Here is a 15,527-nt window from a genome sequence, read left to right as displayed (position 1 = left end):
TCCGTATTGTTAAAAACACGCATATAAGTCAAGGAAAATATCACACATGAAGATTATGAGTAAAACATTACAGGAAAGTTGTTTATGTTCAATTGTTTTGCTTGTTTTTACCTTTTAAAGCAAGACAATCATAAGAATCTGAGATGTTGCCGAATGTTTAGAATAAAACAAATGACGTGAGGGAGTGTGTCATAGGGTCAATGGTAAAAGTCTACAGATTGCTTGACAGCAATCGTATCCCAAAAAACCTTAGTATTCCAGACACCATGCTTTATTCAACATTTTTTCTGGCCCCCTAGTGTGTCGGATAACACAGTTTTCACTGTACCAGTTTTTACATCTATAACTTACCAATTAGGAATATCAGATTTTACAATCAGGAAGATTAACATAGGAAGGAAATCATCTGTGGTGATCACTATGGATTCCTCTACTGAAAAATATATAAATACAAAAAACATCATTGAAAGTAAAAGTATAAGCAGTAGTCAGGTTACTTTACAACATGTCTAACCTTATTGATCTTTTATGAAAAAGTAACCTTAACATGTTCAATCGAATCACATACTGTTTGGGCCTTTCCCAAGTGTTTTTCAGTGGTTTTCATTGTTGCTGTTTATCATATTTGCTTTTCATTAATTGTTTTGTACATGAATCAAACTCATAGTTTCCTTATTTGAATTGTTTTACATTGGTCATTTTAAGGCCTTTCTTGCTTACTATGCAGCATGGGTTTTGCTCATTGATAAAGGCTGTACATGGGACCTTAAGTTGTAAACTTCTACATCTCTTGTTCCCTGGTTGACAGTTGTCACATTGGCAATCATACCACATTGTTTAATTTAACAGTGACTAACACAGATCTGTAACCATAGGCTCATCAATATACCTGAATTCTTTCTCTTTGGAGGTCTACATAAAACTGAGACTACTCTTTTCAAACATTTCATTCTTCCGAAAGGTGTTGAGTAAGAATTCAGCCTGACCAATTCCTTTCTGGCAGGAACTATATTAGAGATGAAATCTGACTTGACACCCAGATTATTAAGGTTAATGTCCTTTAAGTTTCTTCTCATCTTGTTGATATCTGTATCCTGACTAGAAAAGTTGGTGACTATGACTTGGAATAATTCCTTATGAATGGCTTGCATCATGTAGGCCTGGAAAGTTATAAAAGGAAAACAATTCTAGAGGAGGTTGTAAAACATGAATACTTAAAAAATAAAAGGAGAATGTGCTCATGTCAAACTGATGCCCCCTTGTAATTATGCTAAAGACAATGACATGTTCTAATTAAAACCTATTGACCTCTCTGAACCTTGACTCTGTATATTATCATTAGAGATTGTTTTGGTTTTGAGTGCTCTTATTGTTAAATAACAAAGAGTAATGGGTGACTCCAGAATGGCTAAATAGTGTTAAAAATCATAAACAGCCATTGATGATTCAATTTACACTAGTAAATAATCAGAAAGATGAGTCTACCAGAAAAGGCCATTGCACAGAAATAATTTTCAAAGTTTATTGATTATATTGTACACCAACTTTCTCTATTTGTATCACATGATTTGTATAGGGATTTCCTAAAGTGATGTGTAGATCAGACTCTTTTCCATTACATAACCTGAATACCTCATAAAAGACATTTAAAGAAGTTAAATGACATTAAAACTAATATATACTCATTCAAAACCATAGTACAACAAATTCAAGTACTTATCTGAGAAGTATTTTTGTGCATAAAAACCCTTAATGAAATTTTTTTTAAGAAGTTTGCAGGTATGATACTATAAGCAAGTAGAAGATATCTTCATATCTGCATATATTATTTATTTATAACTCCATATTAATAAGAAGATGAGTTTTGAGTGCCAATGAGACAACTCTCCATTACAGTCACAATTTACAAAAAGTTAACAATATAAACTATTTTTACCTCCACAGCAAACTTTAAATTGTCCATGTTTGCCTGGCTTTCTTGTGCTTGTCTTCTCTGAAACATAAAACATATTGACTGTATTCAATGGTAGTCAAGGTCATTTAACACCCCATAGAAGTACATGCACTCAGATATAGGAAGATATGGTATGAGTGCAAATGAGACAACACTCCATCCAAATAACAATTTATAAAAGTAAACCATTATAGGTCAATGTACGGCCTTCAACACAGAGCTCACACCTAACAACAAGCTATAAAGGTCCCCAAAATTACTAGTGAAAAACCATTTAAATGGGAAAACCAACGGTCAAATCTATATTAAAAAAACGAGAAACACGTATATATTACATAAACAAACGACAACTACTGTACATCAGATTCTTGACTTAGGACAGGTGCAAACTCACCCATAAATGAAAATTTCCTATTAAATCGCTCTTCCCCCTCAACTATTAATCAAATGATCTACTGTGGATTCATTATTATTCGTTGGATATCAATTTTCGTGGAATTCGTGGATACATATAAACCACGAAATTTAATGTTCAACGAAAAGCAAGTTTTCTACCGGCTTGTATGCAGATTTTCAGCAAAACCACGAAATTAAATATCAACGAAGATGTAAGTTTTCTTTAATCCAAGAAAATTGGTACCCATGAAAATAAATGAATTCACAGTATGTTTGATCCTTTGTGATTCCTTATTTCCTTTTTCACAACACCTCACTGCCATTCTTTTGATTTACATTAAATTAAACAAGAGGCTCTCAAGAGCCTGAATCGCTCACCTTAATTATTTTGGTTAAATCTCTCATCAATGATTATTTTGGCTTTTCAATTTATTTAAATGTTCTTTGAATCGTCCTATTTTCTTCAAAGCAAAAAAAAAAAATGTTCTCCTATGTTCTATTTTAGCCGTAGGAGATATGTTTCTTGACATACAAGGAAATGAAATATAAAATTTATACTAGATACTCTGAAACTCATTTAGGCTAAGTTTGGCTGAAATTGATACAGCAGTTTCAAAGGAGAAGATTTTTTAAAGTAAGTCAGCATGATGAACAAATTGTGAAAAAAGTCTTTAAAGGGCAATAACTCCTTAAGGGGTCAATTGACAATTTTTGTCAAATTGACTTATTTGTAGATCTTACTTTGCTTAACATTTTTGCTATTAACAGTTTATCTGTATCTATAATAGTATTCAAGATAATAACCAAAAACTGCAAAATTTCTTTAAAATCATCAATTCAGAGGCATTATACCTGAAAAACCAGTTACCCAATTCGGCTGAAAATTTCAGGACAGGTAGATCTTGACCTAATAAAAACCTTAACATCTTGTCTTATTTGCTCTAAATGCTGGAGTTTTTGAGATATAAGCCAAAAACTGCATTTTACCCTGTGATCTATTTTTAGCCATGACGGCCATGTTTTTTGACGAAATAAAAAATAAAGCACAAACTTTATTTTATACACCCTACTGATCATTCAGTTGAAGTTTGGTTGAATTAAGTTGAGTAGTTTTAGAGGAGAAGATTTTTAAAGTTAGCAAATATGATGAACAAATTGTGAAAAATTGTCATTAAAGGACAATAACCCCTTAAGGGGTCAATTGACAATTTTAGTCATATTAACTTATTTGTAGATCTTACTTTGCTGATCATTTTTGCTGTTTACAGTTTATCTTTATCTATAATAATATTCAAGATAATGATCAAAAACTGCAAAATTTCCTTAAAATTACCAATTAAGTGGCAGCAACCCAACAATGGTTTGTTTGATTCATCTGAAAATTTCAGGGCTGATAGTTATTGACCTAATGAACACTTTTACCCCTTGTCAGATTTGCTCTAAATGCTTTCGTTTTTGAGATATAAGCCAAAAGCTGCATTTGACCCCTATGTTCTATTTTAAGTAACGGTGGCCATGTTTTTTGACAGATCAAAAATCAAAGCACACACTTTGAGCAGGATGATCTAAGGAACAATCATGCTAAGTTTTAACCAAATCCATTCAGTAGTTTCAGAGGAGAAGATTTTTTAAAGTTAGCAAATATGATGAACAAATTGTGAAAAATTGTCATTAAAGGACAATAACCCCTTAAGGGGTCAATTGACAATTTTGGTCATATTAACTTATTTGTAGAGCTTATTTTGCTGATCATTTTTGCTGTTTACAGTTTAGCTTTATCTATAATAATATTCAAGATAATGACCAAAAACTGCAAAATTTCCTTAAAATTACCAATTAAGTGGCAGCAACCCAACAATGGTTTGTTTGATTCATCTGAAAATTTCAGGGCTGATAGATGTTGACCTAATGAACATTTTTACCCCCATGTCAGATTTGCTCTAAATGCTTTCGTTTTTGAGATATAAGCCAAAAACTGCATTTGACCCCTATGTTCTATTTTAAGTAACGGCGGCCATGTTTTTTGACCGATCAAAAATCGAAGCGCACATTTTGTGCAGGATATACTAAGGAACAATCATGCTAAGTTTCATTCAATTCCTTTTAGTAGTTTCAGAGGAGAAGATGTTTGAAAAATTGTTAACGACGACAGACGACGATGACGACGACGACGACGGACGCCAAGTGATGAGAAAAGCTCACCTGGCCTTTAAGGCCAGGTGAGCTAAAAACTAGAGGCTCTAAAGAGCCTGTGTCGCTCAACTTGGTCTTTGTGAATATAAAACAAAGGAAATTAGATGGATTCATGACAAAATTGTTTTGGTGATGGTGATCATGGTGATATGTTTGTACACCTAACTTTACTGAACATTCTTGCTGCTTACAATTATCACTATCTATAATGAACTTGGCCCAGTAGTTTCTGTGGAAAATGTTACCGGTGTCATATGGTAGTTTGAACCCCCTAAAAATTGAACCCGGGGTCAAAATACCATGCGGTAAAATGACCCCGGGGTCATTATACCGCATGGTATTTTGACCCCGGGGTCATTTTTCACATATGGTATTTTGAACCCCCCTGCGGTATATTGAACCCCCCTGCTTTTGAGAAATAGTATTGCAGATAATCTAATTTACAATTTATTGGCTATTATTTTTTTAATTAGAGGTTATGAGTAGGGGGTTCAATATACCGCAGGGGGGTCAAAATACCATGGCTATATAAATTTTGCAAAATATCTTTTCCAGTATGCTAAATACATATAAACTACTTATTGGAGTATTATAACTATGTTAAGGAGTTAGAATAGCTTGGATTTTTGAAATTCAAGGTCTAAAGTAGGGGGTTCAATATACTGCAGGGGGGTCAAATTACCATGGCTAAGTAAAATTTTCAAAATATCTTTTCCAGCATGTTGAATACATACAAATTACTATTTGGAGTATTATTACTATGTTAAGGAGTTAGAATAGCTTGATTTTTTTAAATTCAAGGTCTATTGTAGGGGGGTCAAAATACCATGGCTAAGTAAAATTTTCAAAATATCTTTTCCAGTATGTTAAATACATAAAAACTACTTGTAGGAGTATTATAACTATGTTAAGGAGTTAGAATAGCTTGGATTTTTGAAATTCAAGGTCTATAGTAGGGGGTTCAATATACCGCAGGGGGGTCAAATTACCATGGCTAAGTAAAATTTTCAAAATATCTTTTCCAGCATGTTGAATACATACAAATTACTATTTGGAGTATTATTACTATGTTAAGGAGTTAGAATAGCTTGATTTTTTTAAATTCAAGGTCTATTGTAGGGGGGTCAAAATACCATGGCTAAGTAAAATTTTCAAAATATCTTTTCCAGCATGTTATATACATACAAACTTCTTATTGAAGTATTATAACTATGTTTAGGAGTTAGAATAGCTTGAATTTTTGAAAATCAAGGTCTATAGAAGGGGGTTCAATATACCACAGGGGGTCAAAATACCATGGCTAAGTCAAATTTTTAAAATATCTTTTCCAGCATGTTGAATACATACAAACTACAAACTGGATTATTGTTACTATGTTAAGGAGTTAGAATAGCTTGATTTTTTGAAACTCAAGGTCTATGGTAGGGGGTTCATTATACCACAGGGAGGGGGGGGGCAAAATACCATGGCTAAGTAAAATTTTCAAAATATCTTTTCCAGCATGTTGAATACATACAAACTACAAATTGGAGTATTATCCTTAACATAGTTATAATATTCCAACAAGTAGTTTGTATGTATTTAACACGCTGGAAAAGATATTATGAAAAGAAAAAATATTCCATGGTATATTGACCCCCTGAGGTTGTTGAACCCCCTACCGTAGTAAAATTTACAAATTTTATGAAAATTGTTTAAACTGACTATAAAGGACAATAACTCCTTAGGGGGTCAATTAACATTTGGGTCATGTTGACTTATTTGTAAATCTTACTTTGCTGAACATTATTGCTGTTTACAGTTTATCTCTATCTATAATAATATTCAAGATAATATAAAAACAGCAAAATTTCCTTAAAATTACCACTTCAGGGACAGCAACCCAACAACAGGTTCTCTGATTCATCTGAAAATTTCAGGGCAAATAGATCTTGACCTAACAAACAATTTTACCCAATGTCAGATTTGCTCTCAATGCTTTGGTTTTTGAGTTATAAGCCAAAAACTGCGTTTTACCCCTATGTTCTATTTTTAGCCATGGCAACCATCTTGGTTGGTTTGGCAGGTCACGCCACACATTTTTAAAACTAAATACCCCAAAGATGATTGTAGCCAAGTTTGGATTAATTTGGCCCAGCAGTTTCAGGGGAGAAGATTTTTGTAAAAGATATAAAAAATTTACATAAAATGGTTAAAAATTGACTATAAAGGGCAATAACTCCTAAAGGGGTCAAATGACCATTTTGGTCATGTTGACTTATTTGTAAATCTTACTTTGCTGAACATTACTGCTGTTTACAGTATATCTCTATCTATAATAATATTCAATATAATAACAAAAAAACAGCAAAATTTCCTTAAAATTACCAATTCAGGGGCTGCAACCCAACAACAGGTTCTCTGATTCATCTGAAAATTTCAGGGCAAATAGATTTTGACCTGACAAACAATTTTACCCATGTCAGATTTCTCTAAATGCTTTGGTTTTTGAGTTATAAGCCAAAAACTGTGTTTTACCCCCTATGTTCTATTTTTAGCCATGGCGGCCATCTTGGTTGGTTTGGGGGGTCACGCCACACATTTTATAAACAAGATACCCAAAAGATGATTGTGGCCAAGTTTGGATTAATTTGGTACAGCAGTTAAAGAGGAGACAATTTTTGTAAAAGATATATAAAATTTACGAAAAATGGTTAAAAATTTGACTATAAAAGGCAATAACTCCTAAAGGGGTCAACTGACCATTTTGGTCATTTTAACTTATTTGTAAATCTTACTTTGCTGAACATTATTGCTGTTTACAGTATATCTCTATCTATAATAATATTCAATATAATAACCAAAAACAGCAAAATTTCCTTAAAATTACCAATTCAGGGGCAGCAACCCAACAACAGGTTCTCTGATTCATCTGAAAATTTCAGGGCAGATAGATCTTGACCTGATAAACAATTTTACCCCCATGTCAGATTTGCTCTAAATGCTTTGGTTTTTGAGTAATAAGCTAAAAACTGCATTTTACCCCTATGTTCTATTTTTAGCCATGGCGGCCATCTTGGTTGGTTTGGCGGGTCAGGCCACACATTTTTTAAACTAGATACCCCAATGATGAGTGTGGCCAAGTTTGGTTTAATTTGGCCCAGTAGTTTCAGAGGAGAAGATTTTTGTAAAAGTTAAAGCTGGACGACGACCACGACGGACGCCAAGTGATGAGAAAAGCTCACTTGGCCCTTTGGGCCAGGTGAGCTAAAAAATTAAGCTAGAAAATATTTTGATGGAATTTCTTTTTTTATTTAGTTATTTTTGATAATTTAACTTCTGATTCCTGGAAAAAAAAATCAAGAAATATCCCTTTACCATCAAGAGTTTACAAAAAGATTATAATTTTTTTTTAATAAAGAGATCCAAATTTATGCTTCACTTCAAACTTTGTAATACTGGTACACAATTCCTTGTTATAGACATAATCTTACCACACTAGAATCTTTCATAGCTGTCTGCATAACTTTGGTGTACTGTGTAGAAGCAATGTCCTAAAATAGAAATTCAATTCTAATTTACTATATATATTTCAATTTAAAACAACTGCAGAACCACCAATGGTGAAACATGTTGAAAAATAAAAGTTGCAGTTAACTTTATATTTTAATTTGCAATACAGCAAAGTTGTATCTATATTTGCTCTCGAAAGCAATAATCAAACATCACATCATATTACTGGATGTTTCTTTGGCAACACCACCATTGTTGGTTTTTCTATTCACAGGTGTTTGCAATTGAAAGATTAAAAGCCCAATTGTTAGATAAATAAATTTTCCTTCTGTTGTGAACAAACGTTTTTGGTATTTAGCTGAATTTTGTTTCCAGATGACCTTAGATCTACTCTGAACAACTATCTGACTTGAGGCAGCAATCATATTCTAATTGTGAAGAATCCAGCTTCCTCTGCCAATGAAATATGGCCGCCACAAAGTAGCCCAAACGCGATGCTTAAAAGTGGCGTTTAAACACAGAAAATAAAATAAAATTAGTTGTGATGTCCAAGTTTACAAAAATCAAATTTGTTGTGATGTCCAAGTTTACAGGAATTTGAGTGATTTTACGTAATGGCTGCTTACAACAATATCGACAAACTTTTCTCCTGATATCTTGTAGGACTTAGCGAAGGAATCCAGTAGTTTATCAACAGCATCCCTACTTCGTCTGGATCCTATAAACATACAAACATGGTTATATAATCTAGTTTATAGGTACTGGTCTTTAACACTTTTCAAAGATCACTTCAACACATGTAAAATCAATACCCTGAATATATGACATATGTTAATATGAAAAAAAGATGGACCAAAATATGACAGCATCTAAGACATTGAAAAATCAATCATTTTTTTAATATTTGATTTTTGTATGGAAAGTAAAATGTGCCATAACTATATTTGTTGATAAATGTAATGAGGTCCAACAGTCCAACTATATAAAAGTGAATGTAAAGACATTGATATTTCAATAATTCATAAAGGTATAGAAATCCTAAAACAGTTAAAATTCAAGTGCCTAAATTGCTTACATTTTTTTTTGTAGATTACAAAGCATTTTCTCAAATATAAATTTTCATGATTATTTTCCTTACTATTTTGCTCAGAAAAAAAATCAAGGTTATTTGAAAGGTTGAAAAATCTTCATAAATTTCTTAATTTTCAATAGATTACATATTTTGTTCATACATGCATTCATAGTTTGTTAATTTACCTTTTTTGATTGAGTTAAGCCTTTCAATTGATATTTTATCCTGTGTTTTTCTCTGTTGTGATGTTATACTATTGTTTCAGAAAAGGGAGAAGGTTTGGTACCATTAAAAGGTTTAATCCTGCTGCAAATGTTTGCACCTGTCCTAAGTCAGGAAGCTGATGTTTACACAGTAGTTGTCGTTTGTTTATGCAATTCATACGTATTTCATTTTTCTTGTTTTTTTATATAGATTAGAACGTTGGGTTTCCTGTTTGAATGGTTTTACACTAGTAATTTTCGGGGCCTTTATAGCTTGTTGTTCAGTGTGAACCCAGGCTCCGTATTAAAGGCACTCATACCACATCTTCCTACCGTCCTATATCTATGTGTGTACCCAAATGTCACTGATTAAGAAATATTTTTTTAATTATCTCATACAATCTAAAAAAAAATTTAAAGTTTAAGATTAGTCAATCAATGGTATAGCTGGGGCTCTTTTTAGTTTAGTTTTGTTAGATTTTTATTATTTTATGATGTTTTTTGTATACGTTTGTTTATTTTTGCCCTTTGGTCAAGGTGTTTTTCGTGTTTCCTCAACAAGTATTTATTGGCTATCCTTTAGTTTGTTCTCCCCCTCTTTAATATAATTTGAATTCATGTCTAAATACCTGAGTGTCCAAAAAGTAATTTACAACACTCTTCATATGTGGCTGGCCTTGCTGCAGTTTTGAGGTGATCATTTTTAACATTATCTAAAAATTAAAAAATCACTTTAATAGAAAATTTCTTGTAATCTTGGAAGCATGCATCGTAAGAAATTCCACCTAGGAAGTGAAATTTCCCCTTTTTTTAAAACAACAATATAATTAATACAAACATGTTTAGACATTTCCCCTGGTTATAAGGCATTAAATGACATATTTTAATTATGATAAAGTTCTTTTCCCTACAAAAAGAAACGCATAAAAAAAGTCTAACTAGTCGAGTATCAATATTTAAATTCTAACACATGTATCGAAATTGAATATTTTACATAAAATTCAGTATGTTTCAAAGAACAAAAGAAACAAACAAAATTAAAACCGATATATCAAGATCAACTATAATACACAGATAACATCATTTATTTGTACTTTATCAGTTTATACAAATAATATCTTTGACAAATGTTTGAAAACTGTTCAAGATGAAATTTTAACAGTCTCTGATGATCCCTGGAAATGTAGTTTTAATGAAAAATTTGTTTTAAACTCAAATATATAAGAAAACACTATGACTGTTTTCTATTATGCTTACACATAACTGTTTACACTAACTTTTAAACCTGATTTTCATTCTAAACTCAACAATAACTATTTGTGTGACAGTGTCATATAATAACTCCAAAATTCAAGAAATAAGTTTTATACATACCTTTAGGGATAGTATTCAGTGGCCAGCCAATACACAAAACTTTGTAAGATTCATCACTATTGTTGTAAAATGTCTCTTCAAATAAGATTGGAACCTAAAAATGGATAGAAACTTTGCAAAACTAGGAAGTATTGAATTAACTGATTTCTGTTTTCTTCAGTAAAATAATACAATGTTATACTATGTATTCATTAAAAAATATCAAAAAAGTTGAAAACTTAAATATAAGTGTTTTAGATTATCACTGAAGACTTTCATGACTGTCAACATGAACATCAACAATATGTAGTTGTAACATGTGATTATAACTGTATTTGTCATTGTGAGGCTACATGACCCTTTTATTTATCTTAAATACCATTTGACATGGTACAATATTACAGTGTAAGATACAAACATGTAACCTCTAACATTCATCTAAACAGAATACCCTGTAGTAAAATTAACTATACCTTATTTTCTTCATTGCCAATCTTTAATGAAAGCTTTCCATCTGTGATGCAGACTTTCTAAAATGAAAAAATACAAAATCTTATAAAATCAACATTTTTTCATAACAAAATAATGCAATATCAAAATGATCAATATATGTTACTGCTGCTGTGGAGGATAATGTTTGTATTAACACTGATCCAGTTCACCATTGCCATGGATACTGAGGGAGCAAATAATATTTATAACTTATTGTTGGTAAATCTTACTTTTTTTAGATTTTATGTAAATCCAATTTGTAAAAAAAAAAAAAAAAAAAATTAGTATTTTTGATAACATTACTTGATGCATTTCATGAAATCACATTTATTAAACTCACATTTTTGTTCATTGTTAAACAAGCTCAACATGCTCAATAGCAAATTACTCACAATGATGTTACTTAAATCTTTAACATAGATTTTGACCTCTAATCTGACATATTAGACATTCTTAGTTACCTTTCCTGACCAAGTTGAATAAATGTCTGTTTCTGTCTGTGATGTAATAATAACGTGATCTTTAACATCATGTTCAGTAAAACTTCCATGTTCTACAGAGGAATATCTTGGTATACAGACCTGAAATATATATATATACTTTAGATATTATTAATTCTTCAGTTTATGTGCTTTAATTAAGGTGTCAACTATCATGACTATCAAGAACTATTTTTTTTACAATCTCTAGCATGAATTGATTTCTGGATTGTGGAAGTTTTGTTTTAATTAACTTTAAAACATCCCTAGCAAGAATGTGTTCATAGTACACAGATGCCTTTATTGCACTTTCATTTTTTATATTCAGTGGACCGTGAAATTGGAGTCAAAACTCTAATTTGGAATTAGATTAGCAATGTCATTGGCAACATTTGTACTAAGTAGCAAGTTGAGTGCAACTTCATCAAAATCCATCTTGATCAAAAACTTTAACCTGAAGTGGGACAGACCAAGGATTTGTATAGTAAGAAGGATTGACAGATGAAGCAATGAATAGATGGATGAATGGACGCACAGACCAGAAAACATAATGCCCATAAATGGTGTATAAAAATTATGCTACTTTCAGCATTCTTTGGTCCATATTTTGATTACAATAATGTTATATATGTACCCTATTGAAATTTTTTAAACAAGCATATTATGATAGTCAGTTTTTATATATTGAGGAAGCTGGAGTGTCTGAGGAGAAAAATGGATCTGCTTGCTGATACACATCTGTCCAGTTCTGAAATACATGATATACCCCGTATATCTATCTATATACTTGTCATTCATCTAACAGACATTGTGTTTAACTAGATGTCAGAGAGCAACTCACATGTCTCAGCAAGATTCAGATTATTTTTGTTCAAGGAAGGAATACGTGTACATGTTCATGTTTAATCATTATCAGTGATATAAGAACGTATACTATATATATTATATGTATATATATATTTACTTACTGTCCAACAACTGGATGTTGCCTCTTCATTCAATGAAGGAAAGTTAGTCTGTAAAGCAATGAAGAATGGGTTTTCATACAAATCTTCATCATACTTATCTACCATGGTAGGTATCTTCTATACCATCTTTACTGTCTGTTACACTGGAACCTAACTATGTAAAAATATATATATTTAAAAATTGAGTTCAAAACCGATTGTGATTCTTAGAGCTACATTTTCATATTTAACCCTTGATTGTTAATTTGCTGTAAGACATGCAAGATATGTAATAAATATAGATAAGACTGGTCTATCTGAATGAGTGATCCTTTATAACACTTTAAACTGTATTATTTATATTGGAGTAACATAGTATTGGTGCATAAATATATTTATTGTATATCATGTATATGAGTACTCTCAAATCGTATTTTCTTGTTAATTCGACCTGTTGATACTGTTTATAATGCTTTTTTGTCATTTTTTATTTATATGGATCTTGTCTGTACACCAGCTTGATTATTTGTAATATCTTCAATTTTTCACTTATTCTTACAACATTTGTATAAACTTCAAGATTATAAAAAAACGGTTTTTTTCTAAAGTGAACATTGATTGGTTAAATATTTCTCAGTGTGTTTGAATTTGTTTGTTAGCCTTTTGGTCACGAATGTTTGTCTCTAATATTTAATAGACTGTGCATTTGTATTCAGATATCGCAGATCAAATTTATTCGTTCATTGTGTAATCATACGTTTTTTGATTGAGTTAAGTCTGCCAATTGATATTTTATCGCATGTTTTTCTATGTTGTGATGTTATGCTATTGTTTCAGAAAAAGGGAGAAGGTTTGGATCCATTAAAACGTTTAATCCCGCTGCAAATGTTTGCACCTGTCCTAAGTCAGGAATCTGATGTACAGTAGTTGTTGTTTGTTTATGTAATATATACGTGTTTCTCGTTTTGTTTATATAGATTAGACCGTTGGTTTTCCCGTTTGAATGGTTTTACACTAGTAATTTTGGGGCCCTTTATAGCTTGTTGTTCGGTGTGAGCCAAGGCTCCGTGTTGAAGGCCGTACTTAAACCTATAATGGTTTAATTTTAAAATTGTTATTTGGATGGAGAGTTGTCTCATTGGCACTCACACCACATCTTCTTATACCTATATAGTTTAAATTCATTTTTTAATCATGTTTATATAAAGAGAACATAAACATGATAAACTATCTTAACATTAAACTTTCAAGTTTTTGTCTCTTCTTGTGTGTTCTGTTAAATTGTTCCTTTTGAAATTGTTATACGATGATGACTGATGTGACTATTTTATTTATTGTGTCTGCATATTTAACGCATCAATGTAAATATAACCGAATTTGATGAGACTGTCATTAAAGTGAGAGGGTTAGCGCTATAGAACCAGGTTTAATCCACCATTTTCTACATTTGAAAATGCCTGTACCAAGTCAGGAATATGACAGTTCTTGTCGATTCGTTTTTGATGCGTTTTGTTATTTGATTTTGTCATGGACTTTTCGAATTGATTTTCCTCTAAGTTCAGTATTTTTATGATTTTACTTTCTTCATGCTTCTCTTGTCTATTTTGTGAGGCTGTTATAGATCTGTGACCATTATGAGTATGCCAGAGAGGAGCCCTGCATGTGCAGCTGATGAGTGGAAAAAGAAAAAAACATGAGGGTCTAGCAATTCTCCAATACATCATGATACATCAAAATGCAAAACTTTGTCAGATGAGTCAACAACACAGTACTTGAATTGTCAATTTGGGGTCTTTTATAGTTGACCATGTCATATGGGTTTTGCTCATTGTTGAAGGCTGTACAGTGACCTATAGTTGTTAATTGGTCTCTTGTAAAGAGTTGTCTCATACACCTTATCGCTATTAGCCTACTCGGCTGGCTGACCCGGCCGCTTGACCTTTTGACACATACAACAATCACTTTTCCATTGTGGCATCAGATGTTTTGTTTTATGACGTTAACATTTTACGGGAACCTGTGTGATATCCAGTAATGGCGGACAAATAGCGATAAGGTGTATTGGCAATCATACCACACCTTCATTTTCATATCAACAGTTATAACGAATGACAACATACACAGAAAGTTGTTAGTTTATCAAACAAACAGATGCATCAGCATACATTTCGTACATACATGACAAACATGTACTTGTACGTTATCAGGTTATACCTCATTACCTGATCAAATCTCAGCTGATATATCGTCTGATCATCTATCGTCAACTGTACAAACTGAGGTTCTTAGTTAACCCGTGCAGTAAATATTCTAAACTGAAATCGTTGTATTTCGCATATGTATAAATACAATTGTAAATAGATTAAACATTCAAGCGAACAGAAAAAGAAACAAGTGACAAGAGGAATAAAAATCTAAGGGAAATAACTCTAATTTGTTTTCGGTGAAGTGTAGATTTTCGATGAAATTCATCAACATTCAGTGACCTTCAGTCGAGTTCACCTACATATTTTTTTACAATATTGAATTGTACAAATCTCGTCCGACAAAATAACATTAACTTATTTCAAAATTACTTTATACTTAAACGCATAGACACTGTATTTTTTTTTTTTTAACAAAAGACGAATGGAAATGAAAGAAAACAATGTGTTAATATGTTTGTGCAAACATAAAAAAAGAAGATATTGTGTGAGTGCTAATGATAAAAGTCTTCATTCAAGTAACAATGTATTAATGTTTAAAATCTGCGCTGAAACAACAATTGAAAAAGCTATTCATATTTATATTTCTATGATTTCTATGATTTCTTTTAAAAAAGGGGGAGGGGCTGTTGAGTTCGGATATTTTTCTAGGTATAATGCTCCTAGTCACTTACAATCTACCAAAACCGCCAAAAGTGGCATTCATTTTTCAAAACAGATGATGAAAATAATGAAATAGTTT

At 31.7% G+C, this 15,527-nt stretch overlaps 1 protein-coding gene across 1 annotated transcript in view; it reads right to left on the bottom strand.

The window, feature by feature from the left end:
* LOC134723069 (ankyrin repeat domain-containing protein 27-like) overlaps positions 1 to 14,927 on the bottom strand; it is a 53,840-nt gene extending 38,913 nt beyond the window's left edge. Inside the window, exons 1-11 of the mRNA XM_063586707.1 lie at positions 14,804 to 14,927; positions 12,603 to 12,756; positions 11,617 to 11,736; positions 11,137 to 11,193; positions 10,685 to 10,778; positions 9,940 to 10,023; positions 8,662 to 8,753; positions 8,017 to 8,076; positions 1,937 to 1,993; positions 890 to 1,160; positions 352 to 433 (exon numbers count right to left, since the gene is read on the bottom strand). Of these exons, the coding sequence (XP_063442777.1) occupies positions 352 to 433; positions 890 to 1,160; positions 1,937 to 1,993; positions 8,017 to 8,076; positions 8,662 to 8,753; positions 9,940 to 10,023; positions 10,685 to 10,778; positions 11,137 to 11,193; positions 11,617 to 11,736; positions 12,603 to 12,707 (1,022 nt within the window). The 5' untranslated portion in view covers positions 12,708 to 12,756; positions 14,804 to 14,927. The remainder of the gene's footprint in view (positions 1 to 351; positions 434 to 889; positions 1,161 to 1,936; positions 1,994 to 8,016; positions 8,077 to 8,661; positions 8,754 to 9,939; positions 10,024 to 10,684; positions 10,779 to 11,136; positions 11,194 to 11,616; positions 11,737 to 12,602; positions 12,757 to 14,803) is intronic.
* Between the last annotated feature and the right edge of the window lie 600 nt (positions 14,928 to 15,527).

This window comes from Mytilus trossulus, chromosome 6, assembly GCF_036588685.1.
Source record: "Mytilus trossulus isolate FHL-02 chromosome 6, PNRI_Mtr1.1.1.hap1, whole genome shotgun sequence".
Classification (NCBI taxonomy): domain Eukaryota; kingdom Metazoa; phylum Mollusca; class Bivalvia; order Mytilida; family Mytilidae; genus Mytilus; species Mytilus trossulus.
The sequence above is the reverse complement of the archived record's forward strand: the minus strand, read 5'-3'. Positions and strand labels throughout refer to the sequence as shown.